This window comes from Haliotis asinina, chromosome 11 (genome assembly GCF_037392515.1).
Source record: "Haliotis asinina isolate JCU_RB_2024 chromosome 11, JCU_Hal_asi_v2, whole genome shotgun sequence".
In the NCBI taxonomy this organism is placed as follows: domain Eukaryota; kingdom Metazoa; phylum Mollusca; class Gastropoda; order Lepetellida; family Haliotidae; genus Haliotis; species Haliotis asinina.
In genome coordinates, this window is record NC_090290.1 from 1,955,822 (window position 1) to 1,974,798 (window position 18,977).

The window sequence follows — 18,977 nt, forward strand, 5'->3', positions numbered from 1 at the left end:
ATTGCATAATCTACATTTACATGATATATGTTATTACTATAAATGCTATTAATGCTTGATATTATCGTGTGGTTAAGATTCTAGCTTGTCACGCCCAAGATCAGGGTTCGATTTCCCACGTGACAGACAGACAGTTAAATATTTTCCTGGCTCTAGTAATGATTTTAAAATAGCATAATGAGAAAGATATCTATATATGAGTGTACATGAAAATGCCATTGAGTGAGTGAGTTTAGTTTTACAGCAATATTCCAGCTACATGGCGGCGGTCTGTAAATAATCGAGTCTTGAACAGACAATACAGTGATCAACAACATGAGCATCGACCTGCACAATTGGGAACCGATGACATATGTCAACCAAGTCAGCTAGTCTGACCACCCCATCCCATTATAGTCGCCTCTTACGACAAGCACGTGTTGCTGAAGGCCTATATTCTACCCCGGGGCCTTCACAGGTCCATAAAAATGCTAGTTTTGGTAAAATATGTCTCTGTTTATGGATTAAGTTAAACAGTTGTTTATCACCTGTGATATCCAAATCGCTCTGTTTGAGGCATATTTACCGACACCTAAGTATTATATATATACTTATGTCGGTAAACATGCCTCAAACAGAGCGATTTGGATATATATATATTGGGTGGGGTGGGGGTTTAGGTTTTCTTTGTTTTGAGGAGGGTGTTCTTTTTCGTGTTTGCTTTTATTGATTAATGGTAGTTTACACCCCAAACTTCACTTAATTTCAATATAATCACCTGCTTGATAACGGTGCTAGAACCTACACCGAAACGTCGCTCTCATAACAATATAGAAGTTGTTCATCCATATAATTTCATCCTCCTCATTTATCTTGCCCGGCCCGTGAAGGTCCTGGGTAGAATATGCGTTCAACAACCCATGCTTCTCATGAAAGGCGACTGTGCTTGTCGTAAGAGGAACTAACGGAACCGGGTGGTCATGCAGGCTCGCTGACTTGATGGACAGATGGCATTGGTTCCCAATTGCACAGATCGATGCTCCTGCTCTTGATCAATGGATTGCCTGGACCTGACTCGATTATTTACAGACCGCCGCCATATAGCTGGAATATTGCGGTGGTATAAAACTAGGGTCTAGTGTGGTCATCTATCTTATCCCAACGGGCATCCTTTTTCTGCTTCGCGAACTGGGGTACTTTTGAACAAACTTACTTGCCTAAGGTGCGACCACGCATGCTTCGCCGTAAGGCAGGACAGAAGTTCTAGCAACATGTCCAATTTACCACACGTAAGTAGAATGATATATGAGCTACAATAGTTTCAAGTTATATTCAATCTACTTTCAAATCAATATACATGTTCGTGGGTGCGTGTGTGTGTAGGCGATAACCACAAATCTTTTCATTGCTGTTGAAGGAGAATGAGCCAAAGCTATATGGATAGTATGTGCATAAGCTGGGCCTAGATTTTCGAAGCTCTCTTAGCGTTAAGATAGTCGTAAGTTAATGTATGACACTTACGACTATCTTAGCGCTAAGTGAGCTTCAAAAATCTAGGCCCTGATTCCGAGAGTATGGCACACACACGGTTGCGACCATTTCCCATCAGATTTTTAACCTCAGTGCAAGCCAAATGCCTGTTTGTATTTCTTATGTGACATTATGAAGTTCCATTGGTATCCGCAAAACAGTCAGCCCATAAGTGTTTTCAGGCAATCCGGCAATCAAAATTGCATGAAATACACCGATTACTTTAATAATGGAAATGCTACACCCCTGAAACAGCTAAATTTTTTATTGAAAAATAAAATACCTCAGACATGAAAAGGGGCGGTGAGGTAGCTTAGTGGTTAAGGCCTTCGCTCGTCACGCCGAAGACCCAGGTTCGATTCCCCACATGGTTACAATGTGTGAAGCCCATTTTCTGGTGTCCCCCGCCGCGATATTGCTGGAATATTGCTAAAAGCGGCGTAAAACTTAATTCACTCACTCAGACATGAAAAATTCCCAAAAAAGAGTCGCGTTTGCTTTGGGTGTATGAACTTACACCAAATGAAATGCACACATTCTGTATATTTAACCATATGATTGTACATGCACATTCACATACATAGACTGATTCTCACTGTCCCAGTTTCCCTTTTATGTTGCCAGCCCAGTAGACACCAATGAGGCAGTCTGACAGTAATCCTTGATCATTTACTTTTTAATGTGAACAACACACTAAGACAGACCCTGAAGTTCTTCAGCAACCCATGCTTGTCCTAAAAAGCTACTCAAGGGATCAGGTGATCAGGCTCACTGACATGGACAGTGCCTGTTATGGTATCCCAATTTCCTTGACTGATGTTCATGATGTCAGTCACTGGACTCTGGACCCAAGTATCCATATTTACAACACATCAAGTTGACTCAATATTGCAGAAAGTGAAGCACATTTACGTACTGGAGTTATTGGTTTACATGTTTGTGGGTGGTGAGAGACACATGTATGTGTTTGAACAAGATGCTTGGCCTCTGGATCCACACTTTTGAGAGAGGAAATTAACACCCCTGTCTAACTCACTGTTTCATAAACACAGTGCTGTCATGTATAAACCATGATTTCTACGTGTACACTGTAGTAGTCATTACCTAACATTCTATAGTACATTTCTAAAGAAGTACGTTTCTAAATAAGTACATATTTCTAAATAAGTACAAAGAGTGATATTCCCCTGGGTGATAATCGATGGATGAGTATTTGCATTAAGCAATGTTTCAGCAAGAAGTATTATTAAGAATTTCACAGAAAGCAATTTTGAGATCAGGGATCTCTTACCAGGGATGATCGGTTGATAGTCAGCCCGAAATGCCTGTCAGTCTTCATCAAGTGTCAGCAGAAATTGTTCAAAACTCACCCACATCCCATGATAGGGCAATGCAAACAGGAAAGAGAGTCTAATGCTGTATATAATAATGTTTCCTCCAGACCACAAAAAGGGCAGGGTGAAGTTTCTACGGAAAAGGGCACCCTAGTTTGAAAAGGACACAAACCACATTAAAAACCAAAACAAAATGACCAGATTGAGCCTCGTGTATTATTAACCTACAGTCTCCTTTGCTTTTTGTTACGTGTGGTACAGTTCAACATGAATACATCACACAGTCTGCTAAGTCAGTATTTGATTTATCTCATAGAACAGCAGGCAAGGTAACAACATGTACTATCTTGAAATGTCATTTGGTTTTACCGGGACAGGAATTAAACGAAACCAGTCATGTCATGCTATCCTGGCATGCACCGAGTCCAGTCACTTTATACTGGAGGAAAAGCGCCTCTTGAGATATTCACCAATTTAGTGACATTTATAAGCATAACTACAGTGCTATCAAACAGATCATTCTTGCATTAAAAAATCCAACTTGAATGGCCATTGGATTTATCAGCAGATACTGACACACCCATAGAAGAGACACTGTCACATTTTTTTCACAGACATCTTTCCCCTTGATTTTAGTGACATTTAGCCATTAAGCTCTGTTACTGATAAACAGGTCTTAAAAAACAAAAGATTAAAAACAAATTTTCATTCCTAGATCATTTGTTTAATAATTTGTTTGTCCTCATCAGAAATGATGCTAATGACATTATACCCCATTCTGTCACATAACATTCAGTCAAAATGTATCAAAAACATGAAGAACAACACAAACATTTTTATTTATTTTACAAAGTTATGCCATTCAGAAAGATTCCACATCTCCCATCTTCATCAGATGATACTCCTGTCACAACGTGAACATCTGTCTGGGTTACCATAGCAACAGCATCCATAGCTGCAGACCAGGCAGCCATCTTAGAATTGTAATTGTCAAATGAAAGAGATCTTTTTCCGTGTCTGTTCTTACAAGAGATCCCCTGCACATCACACAGTGGTGAGTAGAATGATGAATCGTGTTTGTTTGTTTTACTGTGTTGCTGTGAAGGACCATTTGTATGTGGTGGATTACACAACTGGTAAGTTCTGTCCAGAGATGAACTGCCCAACATTCTGTGATCCTCAGGAGATTCAGTATGTTGGGGTTGAGCACAGTTGTTGGTAACCAATTTGCCCATTTTGTGAAAAATATCAGCCATTGCCTCCGTTACCACAGGTCTGTAAAGGTCAAGATCAGAGGTGACCTTGTCAGTCTTGCTGCCTGAAAGAGATAATAATTTAAGTACCAACACTGAAATAAGTGAATCTGAATATACTTCAGTATTGGATTATTACACAAGTACTCTCCATCAATACAAACTGAAATAATATATGATGCTTATTATCTCTCCAGCCCCTGTTAGATTCCACAAGAGTGAGCGAGTGAGCGAGTGAGCGAGTGTGAGTGAGTGAGTGAGTGAGTGAGTGAGTGAGTGAGTGAGTGAGTGATTATTGTTTGGTTTTAAATTGCTTTTAAAAATATACCTGCAATATCACAGTGAGGGATACCGGAAATGGGCTTAACACATTGTACCCACGTGGGGAATCGAAACCTGGTTTTTGGCATGACAAGCAAACACTTTAACCACTAGGCTACCCCACTGCCTCAGGTACCTCAAGGGATCATAGGTGTAGAACTAAAGCAGAAGGTTCTCATCTAAACTTTCTTTTATCACAAAGGAAAAAGGAATAGTAGAACTTGCCATGAAGAAATGTAAGTACAACAAAAGCTATTACATTCTTGAGAGGCACTTACAAGTTGATGAAGATATAGGTGAATATGTGGATGGCAACTTCTTTATCGTATATGAAAAGGTACTTCATCCACTAGTCCTACCATGAACAGTCATATGTGATAACACTAAACTGTTAGGTGTTATGTTCAGTAAACAAAGAATTTGTGGATTTCATTTTCTGTATGTCAAAATTCTTTATGATCATCAAATAGCATCTTTTAAAATGCCAAACAGGCTAGCAGCCTCAAGCATGTTTGGCACTGACTGTGCGTATATGTATATTTTATACTGATTGGTTATAGTGTAAATCATTACAGAAATGACAAAAAATGCAAAATAAAGGCATTCCAAATTTCACAATAAAAAACACAGCAAAACAGTATGGATGAATATAAAAAATTTTACAAATGCTGCCAAGGTACTCCCAAGACCCGAAACATGATGTGATTGATGCCGCTAATGATGCACACATTATCCTGTGCAATTCGGTCAAATATAGCATGCTACATGCTTTATTCACCATAATGCTGGAATATACAGAACTGCATTCACTCACATCTTTTTTGGAGGTAGTCTGCACAGAATTTCTCGGCCTCTCCACCTCCAGGCAGTACCATCCCATCATGCAAAGCGTTAGCAAGTCTGTGGCTACACAGATCTACTTCCTGTTCCTGAATGTCATTGGCATGAGAACTTGGGTGACACAACACGATTGTCTGCAGAAATTAAGCGTTGTGTCAGATACACAATAGCCAATTCATTTCAATATGCAGAAATTTGAGTTTCCCATTCATGCTTATCAATAAATCAGCATATGGGACATTTTCAGTATCAGCCTTTTTTAAAAGTAAAATCAAAGAGATATGTGTGTCTTTGGTAAAATGAAACAAGTTTCCATTATTAAAACTCACCATCTGCAGATTTGCTCACTTCAAAACAAGACCAATATCTGGTTATTTAACCCTGACAGTCGGAAATCATGAATATATAATCTCCTACAAAAAAGGCAGGTCTCATTGCAGAGCATATTCACTTGAAAATAGATTGAGGGGCTCTTTAACTGCATGCATATGCAATATATATCATGGATCATTCATAAAGATTTATTCCAAGTGTGTCAGTGTGACCTGATAGCATAGACTGTGGTTCACAACGTCAATCACTGTATTGTCTGGTCTAGACTCAACTATTTAAAGGCCACTGTCATACAGATGGAATATAGCTGCATGCATTGTGATATCGATATTCACCTGTATCATTCTTTATAGTCGGGGGTGTGGTGGGCGAGCTGGTTAAAGTGCCAGGCTAGTGATCCAGCGAGATTGAGATGACAGGATCGTGCCCACCTTTGACCAGGTGTGAAGACCTTGGGTCAGCATTGTGTGCAAACTCTTTCAGTGTTGTCACAACCCATAGTGTACAGTACACAACCCTGTACACTTAAAAGAACCCACAAATCTATTGGTATATGACCAGATGGTGGCCACACAAATACGTGCCTACACCTTGTTCCGGGTACAGCAACGTGCATGTGTCCCAGTTCACCCAAATGTGAATTGGGGAGTTGAAATTGATAATACCATTTGACGTTGACACTGACATCCAATGATCGAAGGAACCATATACCAGCGCCTTGAGCAAGCACTAGGTGCATGAATATGTGTGCTATATAAACATCCTATAATGATAATATAGTATTGTCCATCACCATGGTTACCTGTAATGCAGTTGCCTTGGCAGTGTCTAACACAATGTGAGCTGCCTGTGGGTCGTGGCTACTGAGATGGTCACACCAGGATGGGAAGTATGATCGAACATGCACACTCTCGCATACATGACTCTGAAACAAAGAAACACACTTGACCATTTGAACTCTGGAAAAATGATAAAAATGATCAGTCTAGATTTTTGAAACTCTCGTAGCACTAAGATAGTCCAAAGTGCCATACATTAAGATGAACTTACGACTATCTTAGTGCTAAAAGTGCTTTGAAAATCTAGGCTCTGCTCTGCAAAAATAAAAAAATAAAAAACCAATAGGGGTAGTGCACAGGGGTGACTATTGAGAGGAAAACAACAATTCCCATGGCGATAGTCTATTGCAACCAACTTGTAATTTTCTGAATTTTATTTGATATTTTGTCCTGACTCTATTTATAATGCTTATCTCCACCCTCTATGCAAAGATTGTAGAACACTTGAAATCCCTTGAAGTTCCCTTCTAATTGAAGAGGACATACAATACACTCACCCACTGGAAGCCTCACTTTCCCGACATTATGGTCACAGGACCAGCCATGCTTGCCATCCTCTCCGAATTTCATAAGAAAGACACGAGAATTATTGGATTCAAGTTGTCGACAATGTCGAAGAGTTGAAAGTTCAGCTGTGTGTGAGGTCATGTTGATCCTTGCTTGTTACTGTAGAATGCAATGTGAAGTTGTCTTTATGAACCATCAGCAGTTTGTTCCTCAGTCCTGTTGACCAATGTACTGCGTTGATTACAGTTTTCATCTCCAGATGGTTGATATGCTGAATGGGTTCATTTCTCATCCAGACCTCGCTGTTCAGGTGAGCACCCTAACCTTGTAGTGATGCACCTACGTAGAGATGTTTTTTCTAACAAATAAGTCCCTGTCTAGACATTCGATCAGTGAGTCCACCATATTAGATGTGGCCTCGAGTTGTCCGACAGAGCTATCCGATCGACTGTGATGAGGAGCTGAATTAGGAATCTTTGTAAATGGGTATAGTTGTAGATGTCCTCGTCTGGTCAAATCTTGTGCTGATGTGAGCAGCATAGACATTACCACTGTTGTAGTGGTAACATAGAGGGTAGAGCTTGTTCTCTCATGGCTTGAATTTTGGTCCACCAATCCTCTGGGACAACGATGCGGATGAATCGAATCCTGAGGAATTTAAGATCTTGCTGCGGCTCTAATTCTGATTTCATTAGATTCACAAGCTATCCAAGTTCAGTTAGTAGCCTGAGGGGGAAGTCTAACTCAGTCGGTAGTCCGAGTTGACTTGTCTCATGATCAGCTTGAATGTCGTCATCCAGGTGAAAGGCGATGTAGGTAGGTGACTAATGGCTTATGCCCGAGGAAATAGCTGCAGGGCCAAAGACATTCCAAACGGTAGAACTGTCCATTGCTAGTGCTGACCGTTAATAGGAAACGCCGAGATTTCCTGAAGTCTGGATGTATCTGAATGTGCTGTTTGGCATCCTGCAGACTGATGCTGGCTAGATAATCCACTGGACGGATGAGATGCTGCAGTTGAACCATTCTAGTTTCAGTAGATAATCCATGTTGAACTCCTTCATGCTGTATCAAAGTCGATACTTTTCTTTGAAGTTTTTCTTGGGTACCAGAAACATTGGGGAATAGAATCCTGGTGCTAAATGATCGAGGTGTAGTTTTTTGACTATATCTTTCTCTAGTAGAGACAACATGGCATCGGCTAGTTTGTTTTTCCGATCCCTGATGTACACAGGTCTTTTGTGAGCGATGGTGTTGCCTGTAGTGGGATCTTATCGCCGTCTTGTAGGATGCTCATGATGTAATTGTTGTTGAGAAGTCCCCAATTCTTCCAGGAGTGTTGAAGGTTGTACAGGAACGGCTGGGGGTGGAAGCCTCCAGTTGTTTTGAACCTGATCTTCAGCGCTTTCATCCTTTAGCGCCCCTGTCAGGATGTCCTGTTCCATGGGAGTGCCTGTTTCCTCCACTTGATCAGCGAAAAGAGCCCTTGCCGCTATCAGCATTGTACTTCATGTCTCTTGCTGTCTGGACCTCGGAGAGGTTTGACTTGTTGGAGTAACACTGAGATGTCTTCCACTTTGTAGGATCTGTTGCGAGTCTCATTGATGAGCTTGTATGATTCATCTGGTTCAGGCATTTTCATAAAGGGCTCCATATGATGAAGACGGAATTGACAAACGCTGAAAGCCAGGATGCTTTGTTGCTGATACTTAGTCACCATCTGAAAGGTTGTAGACAAAGTTTCCAGGCTGGAGGAAACGTCAGTGTGCTGATGTCTTTGTTACTCATCTTATAGGTGTGACCTGGAATGACTACCATTCCATGATGTGCTTTCACTCCCTTCTACATGAGTCTGTATCCAATGATAACAATGAACAATTACTGCATATCTGACGAACAGGGTATGTAGACAGTGAACATTTTGGGATCCATGAGTGCGAGTTTTCAGCGAGTCAATGGAAGGAACAACATCCATATTGGATACAGCTGACAGCAATGATTTCCGTGAATGGGAGCATGCATATGATGCCTCCTCTTCATCCGACAGACCAAATACAGCCGATGAACCGTCACAAAGGGCAACTGTAGTTGTAGCTGCTGACTGACATTTCTGTTCCTCTTCAAAATGATGATCCATTAGGTTCATCATATGAGTGGTGAACCGTTGCATGAAGAGGCCGGTGTCCAGTGACTGAGGTGTCTTTCTGAGATCTAGACAAAGTCTTGCTGGTATCTCGACCATTTTTCATCTATACCATTGATTAATTGCTATTGGAGACTCAATAATTGCCATTCATCAATAGTCCGATGCACTGGTACAGCCTAGTAGTAAGGTAGCTGAAGAAAGATTTTTCATGTTAGATTGTTCGTCAGTGCTCCTACCTTACTGGCCTCTGTGACATACACACACAGCTCTGTGGCCGTTGCCTCTCTCAGGGCTTCCAGTACTCGGAAGGGAACACTGTGAATTGTGACCACACCACTAGCGGTCAGAGTGTCCGTCACTCTCTCGTCCACAAGGCCCTTCACAAGGACTAAGCCAACTGACAGCTGAAACACAAGGGATACATTGTGTTGTAGAGATACAGGATACATTGTGTCATGGGCAGATAGGATAAATAATGTTGTGGACGGACAGGATACATTGTGTTGTGGGCAGACAGGATACATTGTACAGTGGACAGACAGGATACCTTGTGTTGTGGGCATACAGGATATCTTCTGTTAGAGACAGACAGTACACATTGTGCTGTGGACAGACAGGATATATTGTGTCATGGAGAGACAGGGTACTTTAAAACCTGTTCACTGGTCGCGAGGGGTCCATGGGCTCATTTACCCTTGATGTTTGTTTATGTTACCAACCAACCTCAGGGGTAAATGAGCCCATGGACCCCTCGCAACCAGTGAACAACGTATTTATCTTACCGAACACCTGAATTTTTATTCTGAACGGGTTGAAGCACTTCTGTTACATGCGAGGCGAATCGCCATTTGCAGACAACACAAGGTATTCAGATTTAGAGTGATCTCCCTGCCATCGATTTTCAATCACAAAACATCGGTTATTTCCATGCCTGAAGTGTGATTCAATGTTACTCGAGACAAAGAAGTATTACCATGAAGCACCAGAAGAGTTCGGAATTCCTAGCGGTGTACACTACAAATAATACATCTCCTGTAAGTGGGGTACATTGAAAATAATAGAAGAGTGCTTAGCCAATCAGAAAACGACATTCATGTGTGAGGTAAGATAATGTGTCATGGACAGACAGGATACATTGTGTCGTGGGCAGACAGGATACAGTGTGTCATCAACAGACAGGATACACTGTGTTGTTGACAGACAGGATGCATTGTGTCATGGACAGTGGAGTGTAATGTTTGTCAGCCTAACTATATCCTTGATGTCCAATGTTTGAAAAGCTTCCATTTTATTTTGAAGGAACCAATAGCAAATAGTGGTCAACAAGATGTAAGTCATCACTACACATTTTGGTATAATATATTTCGAAATCAACTTTCAAATTATATATATCTCAGTCAATCTCTTCACACAGTGCTGTAGCCACTGGTCCAGTCCACTGAGATGTCCCAGGGACTCTACACTACCCACACCCCTCCCCTTGTACATACCTCGGTCAGTCTCTCCACACAGTGCTGTAGCCACTGATCTTGTCTACTGAGATGTCCGACAGACTCTACACCACCCACATAGCTACCCTTCACGGCATCCTTGTACCCCTTGTGACGGAACTTGCCATTCAGGTCCCCATTCAACAGCTGTTGACAAATAGATAAGCTGTCTTCATATCCTAATGCAATGCTAAATGAGTATCATTGATTCAATGTAGCTTCTCATTACAGTGCTAGAGTTCATTTTAGAACTGACTGAAATCTTTTTGTTACTTCATACAAGTCATTTGTATAATGCCAATATCCAGTTCACCAGTTCAATCTGAACTTCCTAGGGAGTATACAACTCTTGCAGCCTACTAGGCGTACCAAGTGAATATGGCTTTCCCCTCCTTACGAGGTACCCATTCACAGCTGGGTGGACTGGGACACATAGTCACTTTACTTCATCCAAGTTTACTGTATGTTGCTGCACCAGCAACTATGTGTTTGCACATATCTGTGTAGCCACCATCTGGTCATCTACGGATTCCTGTTTGTTTTTAAGTGCACAGGTTTGTGTAACGCACACTAGGGTTTGTGACAACACTGAAAGAGTCTGCACATAAAGCTGACCCCTCAGTATATTTGTACTCTATTACTTAACAGTGGATTCTTCATTTTTTAAGTCAATTCTTACATAAAAATTCACAAAAATAACACCTGCAACAACATATTTAATCAGCAACTAAAACACTGAATAAACAAAATAAAACCAAAATCAGTAATATCATTCACCCGAAACACAAGTACAAGAATTTTTCTAAGCTGTAAGGCCTACTTTGGTGGATTTGCAGAAACATTAAACCAATATTGCTTGGTGCGAAAATCAAACCCCTTGATTAAATGCTTTCACGCATATTTGATGATGAAGATAAAAAAATGTCTTTATAATGACATGATGTTGATTTACATGTATAAAGACGTACCAGAACATTCCAGCATTTGTCTTTGTATGAGAGGACATGTGAGAGTGTGTGTGAGTCACACCTCACCACCAGACCTGGCACCACACCTGTGTGTCTGACAGGAGTGCCACCCACAGCGCAGGTGTGAAGAAGCTTCAGATTCAACCTACAAACAGTATACAATACATGCACTTACAGAACCACACAGGAGATTATAGTATACAAACACCTCTGGAACCACATTGGAATATGTCATATCCTTTCTTAGAAAGCAGAAGTATATATGACCAGATTGTGTTACTTTTGTCACGTATAGTCTCAATGACTGCTCACTGTGACCATTTACACTGAAGCTTAAACAAATGGGTAACTGGTTCAGTTCAGGATCAGGGAGAAGGTGTTGCATAGAAATCATGAATTCCAAGGTTAGTGGGAAATATTTCTCTGGGACAATTTTTTGATAGAGTCTAATGGTGAGTCTGTGTGAGTGTGAATATTTAGACTTTTGAGCACCCTACATATGGATAAAAACATCAGCATTCACTTGGGCAAAGCAGTTCTAATGCTACGTCAATCCTAAGCCTATGTTAAAGTATATGATCACCTTCACTCAGCTGGCAAAGATGCTGGGGTTGAATTATCTAAGATAATCTATTTATAGTTTGACCTGATTTTACTAGTGCTTCAGTTACTGTTACTTAGCTTCAATACGTAGAGAGTTATGTGCAAATAACTCTCCATTCCTTAAAAAATAATGGAGCCAAATCCCCAGAGGGGCCATTGCACATTATTGATTAGGAATGGGGAGTTACTCGGATATTACTCTACCAAAATTACATTCAAGGATTGGAAATATTTCTGTTATCAATATTAGATGTCAAAATGACAAAAAAAGAAGTCTTTAATTTGAAACTCGTAGACACCGATCCATTCCTGAAAACTAATGGAGCTTGTAGACAATGGAATGATGTCACAAATGTAACTTAAATGATCACCTAATTATCCATCATTGATGGTTTCCTCCTTCTTGGTTATAGTTGGGAAAGTAAGACCTTGACCATCAGATGGAGAAAAGTAATACCTTTAGCACTATGCACTCTCAGACTTACTTCTCCCTACCCTCCATTCTCAGGTCTTACTGTCCCAACCATAACACAGGGCTGAACAAATTTTGAAAACTTCAGTCACCCTGCAGGGCGAGTACTCTTTTTTTGTACTCGTCCTGCAAGGTTTTCACTCGTCCTACTTTTTAACTGAAATAATCTGCAATCTCACCATGATCATGATGTGTTTTCTTGAATAAAAGATATTGATTCCTATAGATTGTGTTATTGTCTTTTATATAGTCAGTGAACAAACATTATTCTATACCTTCTGGCTAGGATCCAAATGGACGTTCAAGTATTAAAAATGACAACAGATGTGTGAGGTAACTGGTTTTCAATTGTCATGAAATTACATCACTGTTGTGACAATGGGATTGAACCAACATAAAACTAGAGCAGATGTAAATTAAAAATAATTGGCAAAAACTCGCAAATTTTGAAAAAGGTTCCCCTTCCATGGCAACATAATAAGCTGTTGTAAAAAGCTTGTTATAGATCATGCTGCTTTCTTTCGTCAACTTTCTGCATTGACTTAGTGTGTTGTGCTGTTTGTGGATTTTCAACGACTTTCTCATGTTCACAACACTGAATGTGCTTCCTACTTTTGTTGTGGAATTTCAGTGTCTCCCTCCTAAATTTACCTCTAAGACCTATCACAAGTCCACATTTTGGATCTGACAGTTTGGGGTATTTTCGGCATGGAATACAAAATAATTCATCTTCCGACTCGCTAAATTTCGCCCACTTAAATTCCTTAAACCACGTTGGTTGTACGAAACGTTTTCGTTTTTCTCTGTCATATTTCTTTTGACTTAGCTTTCTTTGTTGAATTTGTTTTTCTTCCGTTTTCTTTTCCCCATCTCCTGCCCCTCCCACATACTTTCGAATGTCCATGCTGGCGTTTCTTAATGCTTGCAACAAGCCCCTTACATCCACGACAATATCAATAGTAGAATTACCTCCCCTCCTTATGTATTTAACACTGTTATTGATTTATTATTGGCATAAGCGAGACGATCAATATTAGTACGCTGTTGTAGATCAATGCACGTTTTCGATTCTTAAATGGCTTGTAAAATACTTTGTTTAATAAATTGAAGACGTTATATGCTTTATTTCACAGCAAAAAAACGGTACTCGCCCGATAGGACGAGTAGTTTGTATTTTTAACTTGCCCGACATGAGGTACCACTCGTAAATACGAGCGGACGAGTGGATTTGTTCAGCCCTGTAACACTGGAGTGATTCTTTACACTACACATAACCTTAGATTTGGTTTCCCACTTAACATGCAGTGACCATGACCACACTTTCATTATTTGGACAGTCTTGATAAGAAACTTACACATGCTTACTCGTCATTGCCATCTGTGATGCTGCAGCTTGTACCACCAACTTCATCATCTCTGGGCAGCCATGACTCAGACCGTCTGCCACCTCACACCAACACATGGCTGAAAGAGGAACATCCGAGTCCAAAGGGAAGTGTGTCTCACCAGAAGGCAAAGTCCTCTCCCAACATCTCACAGTGCTGACACTGTTGTTGTCAGAGAGGGCTGGGATTTGGGATAGTTCATCCATATGTCTGTGGTGAGTTGTACAAGTAGCGGACAACAGACCAGCCTCCAGCTTCATCCTTCCTGATCCATCTCTTGTTTCAGAGGGATGAGGTGTGGATGTGTCTGACCCTAACGACTGATGAAGCATGATCATACCTGAAGCCTGCTGTAACGATTCTAATCCCTTCCCAGAAACATCATCAGCACCTTCAAACAAAACCTGTCCAGAGGAGAGCGTCATCACTTCCGCATGAACACTTTGTGAAGATTGGACATCATCTGAACTGACCTCTTTAATCCCCTTGATCAACTGATCAGAATGATTCACTGAACACACTTGGTCCCTACTCTGAACACCATCAGTTTGTCCTTCTACATCTGTTGTATTACTTGCCCTGTTTTCATCTTGCAAATTTCTGTCTCCCAAATCCCATGTCACACTGACATCGTTGAATGCCTTAAAATGTTGTCTGTAAGGAGAGGAGTTTCTTATCCCTTCCTTTCCCTTTTGAGACAATTTCTTTTGTAGACTGAGTTCAAAGTCATACCCTTCTGGAGCAGAACTTGCTACCTTGTAATGTGTCTTCCTGTCAGATTTGGCATCAGCACACTCCATTGTCATCCTTGCCAGTGTGGACTCTACTGTCTTGAAATAGCGACTTGAATTCAGTACACGTTTCTGAGATTTTTTAAGATTGACCAAATCTAGCATTTTTGTTTCAGCAGATAATGAAGTTACACTGTGTTGTGCAACTGAACCAGAGCACGCTGTTTGAAGATGGGTCTCAGAAAACTTCTGTTGGCAGCTTTTCACTTTTTGTACCATATTATTCAGTCTTTCTAGCTCTGACTGAAATTTATTCTTCAATTTCTTTGTAACTGGCATGATATCATCACCTTGTTTACCATAAGATTCTTTGTGCACATCCATTCCTGAAAGTTTGTCTGTTGGTTGTACAAGCACATCACTTGCACCATCACTACTCTCTGCATCTGAGACTGCTTGCTGTTTGAAATGGCGACTACTAAGAAAAACATTTGTGCTATCAGTTTTAGTTGACTTAATTCTTTTCAACAATGAATTCAAAGATTTGATATCTGCTTCTATCTTCTCAGTAGTGCAGTCAGTCCTCTCAGTAGTGCAGTCAGTCCTCTCAGTAGTGCAGTCAGTCCTCTCAGTAGTGCAGTCAGTCCTCTCAGTAGTGCAGTCTGTGACAGCTGTATCAGTTGATACTTTATTATCCAATTCACGATCTTCAAAACAAGAATCAAAATCATCCTCAACCACTTCTGTGACAGAATGATTCTGAGAAGATATAAGCATGCTGCAATCAGCAGTCCTGTCGGAAGTCTTTTGATCAGTTCCTTCAGAGTATCTGTCATTCAAACTTACAAACCCTTCAACATGTGTAGGTTCTATTTCAGCAATTCCTTGAGAAAAACAAGCATCTAGTTTACCAGTATCATATGGAGATGCCTCCACACGATCTTCACACACAGTCACACTTGGGTGTTTAGAAGGCTGATCTTCAAAACAGTCATCAAAGTCTGAATCATGTTGGTCTGCATCAGATAACCTGCTGGTCAATTGGATTTCATCTCTGACTTTTATACACACATCATTAATTGTAAGACCAGCTTGAGCCTCCTCATTCTTCTTTTCCTTACTTGGAACTAAATCATGAAGAAAACACCCAATATAATCCTCATCCTCGTGGACTTCCTTCATCTTCAAATGAATCAACTCAGTTTCTCCCAAGTCCTTGATATCACTTCCATACTTGACAAATGTCCTATCGTCCTTATCGATTCTCTTTTCAGAGTGTGACATAATCACTTCTTTAAAATCATCAGATTTAGCAGGAAGTGCTCTGAACAAAGTGCTGTCTGTGTGGGGGTGGTTATGTCTGGTAGCATGCAGGTGGTCAGTCAGTGGTATCTGGAGACCTGACAGTATACACATGGAGTCAGACAGAGACTCTCTCATCAGGGTAATCACAGCCACTGAGGGAATACCCTGAAAAACAATTTGTAAAATTTATGATTGTTTCAGTGCAGCACCGAGATAATGAATGATATTCGTGTTGCTGTATATGTTATTTCCAAGTTAAAATACACCAAAGGTTCGTGTCAACATTTTCCAACTGAAGCCAGACTGTGTCCTGGAAGGGGTGAAAGTCATAACTAAAATATTATACATCCCTAATCATTTGAGTATAATATAAAAGTTACATGAATTTGATATTGTGACAGAAAACTAGTGTAACTTGTTTGAATTTGCCCATATATAAGATATGTTATTGAAAGTGGACATTTTCTGTAATAACAGATTCATGTCCATGCAGATTGGGGACAATTTTTCTGGCCGGCTAAACTGTGTGCTGATCACCTGTTCACATAGAGATTGATATGCTTCTGTCAGAAGACCATGTAGAACGAGGAGAGACTTCACCCCAGACCCATAGCGATGACTGTGAGACTGACACGCAGCAACCAGCAGCTGACCAATGGGATGCTGAAACAGAAGATTGACTGGTTGACTGATTGATTGACTGGTTGGTTGACTGATTAAATCGGTCAAGAAATAATGCAAGGCAGGAAGTGTGTGAAGGAATGAGTGAACGAGAGACTGACTGACAAACTGAGTGGTTGAAAGAGAAAGGGAGGTACAAATGAGTGCGTGTGTGTGTGTGCGGGGTGAGGGTGGATATAAGTGCAGAAATGAGTGAGAGACTGACTGAGAAAGGAAACGAATGATTGGAAATGTTAGTTGGTGAGTGAACATGGTGAAGAGGTGAAAGAGTGTACTGATGTGTGGGTTGGATTGTTGTTTGAGGCACCACTCATTGATATTCCAGGTATACAGTGGCAGTCTGTGAATAATTGAGTCTGGACTAGACAATCCATTATCCAGTGATCAACGGCTTGAGCATTAATCTTTGCAGGTGGGATACGATGACATGTGTAAACCATGTCAGTGAGCCGAACCATTAATGAGTGGATGAGTGAGTTAGTAAATGGCGAAATGAGTGAGTGGTATCTTTAGATTTATATCATGATAGATTGTACACAGTTGAGCCACGTTCAGATAAACCGTTGGGTAATTGGTTAATGTCATGACCAGTTATCTACACATCACTGAGAGAATCAGCAAGAATGTACATTCTACTCTTTTACCCTGCTTCTCAAACTTGATAAACTTATGAGTGACTTAACTTTGGTCCTGAGAACGAACTGGAAGCAGCTAGAATGAAAAATGATTAAAGCCTGCAAACAGCAATGCTAGAGGACAGCAGTCTCAAGCAGACAAACTGGTGGTTGACAGAATGAGCAACAATCTTTGTATTGATCATGAAGATCTGATATTCATTTTGCACATTTTGACCTAAATGTGGGTCCATTGTTAAATCTGTGTACTGACACATTAACAAATGTTGTCAATGATTCCAGCATGATACATACCTCTATGTCCAGTAGCTGCAGAAGTAGAGAGACATCTTTGACATACACTGTGTCACCATGTTCGCTGACAACACACTTCACACTGAAAGTACACATAACTTTGAAACTCAGAAAGTCAAAGTAAACGATAAGGAATTGCAATGCTACAAATAAAATTATTTGTATACATGTATTTGTTTCAAATGATATGCATTATTGTATGAGGTGTAAAGATTATTGAACTGATTGTTGTTTAATGCTAATAATCGAGTCTCAACCTGACAGTCCATATATCAACAGCATGAGCATCCTACTATGCAATTGGGGTGTGATGACATGTCAGCCAAGACAGCAAGTCTAACCACCTGATCCCATTAGTTGCCTCCTCAGACAAACATGGCTTACTGAAGAACAAATCTAACTCGTGTAAAGAAAATGAATGCTGTGAAACATGCCTTACCAGTCAGAATTTCCAAAGCATGGACGAATCACAGCAGCTGCAAATTTAAAGATAACCGACTATGATTTTCTACACTAACAAACAATTTATCACTAATATCAGCAAGGTACACCATGGTGAGTGAACAGTGAACAGGTCAAAATGGCCACACTGACCCTAGTCAAAATGGCCACATAAAAAAGTCAAACTGGCCAGTAAGAGTTCCGCCCCTACCAAGATCCCAATCAAAAGCCAAAATTACAAACTGACATGCATACCTGACCCTAAATATACATTCGATAAAAAAGAACAAGCATAAATAAACAATCAATGAATTTATTTCAGTGTTGGAATATTACGCCGGGGAAGGTGGACATGCTATGTAAAAAGAGAGGGGTACTGACGGAACTCCGGTATGGCACATGTGAACATGTTCTAACCAAGATATACACTATTTAACATGATAATGATATTCCTAACTTTACCCTGAATTTAGAGATTCACAGAGGAGCAAAGGCAGGTACAAGACAAGCAGTGTGGCACGAACTATTAGTTTATCTACTGCATGCATGTTGCAACGCCAAATAGACGCCAACGGAGAGAAATGAGACACCTAACCCAGTCAGTGATTGAAAAGGAAACGCTCCATTTCATTTGGAACTCATACCTAAATGAAGCGAAGCCATGTGTATCAGTATTCGCAGACTCAATCAATATGTTGCTTTTGATTGTTTTTGAAACTGCCCCACTCAGTTCCTCTTGTTTCGGAAGCCATGTTTTGTAAACATCAAGGGAAGTAACTCTTCCTGAAAACAAAAGTTTGCTTGGAAATACTATTCGGATTCGAATCATAATGACATTTTAGAAAGTCCCAAATAAATATACTTATTCCTTTTTGCTATTTATAAAATTA

At 40.4% G+C, this 18,977-nt stretch overlaps 1 protein-coding gene across 1 annotated transcript; it reads right to left on the reverse strand.

Moving 5' to 3' along the window:
• Window positions 1-3,545: 3,545 nt before the first annotated feature.
• Window positions 3,546-18,896, reverse strand: LOC137255864 (uncharacterized). The gene is made up of 11 exons (XM_067793441.1): window positions 18,732-18,896; window positions 18,086-18,122; window positions 17,647-17,728; window positions 16,574-16,699; window positions 13,971-16,201; window positions 11,541-11,685; window positions 10,573-10,719; window positions 9,319-9,486; window positions 6,393-6,515; window positions 5,232-5,391; window positions 3,546-4,161 (listed from the first exon to the last, which is right to left on the reverse strand). Exons 1-11 carry the CDS (start codon window positions 18,748-18,750, stop codon window positions 3,689-3,691), a joined length of 3,711 nt encoding a protein of 1,236 aa, XP_067649542.1. The 5' UTR covers window positions 18,751-18,896; the 3' UTR covers window positions 3,546-3,688.
• Between the last annotated feature and the right edge of the window lie 81 nt (window positions 18,897-18,977).

Excerpts from the sequence above, each read along its gene's own strand:
- LOC137255864 (XM_067793441.1), bottom strand. Across the intron at positions 6,516-9,318 it reads ATGTCACAGAGGCCAGTAAG|AGTCATGTATGCGAGAGTGT; the intron begins GTAGGAGCACTG and ends TCTTTGTTTCAG. Across the intron at positions 4,162-5,231 it reads AGACTACCTCCAAAAAAGAT|GCAGCAAGACTGACAAGGTC; the intron begins GTGAGTGAATGC and ends TATCTCTTTCAG.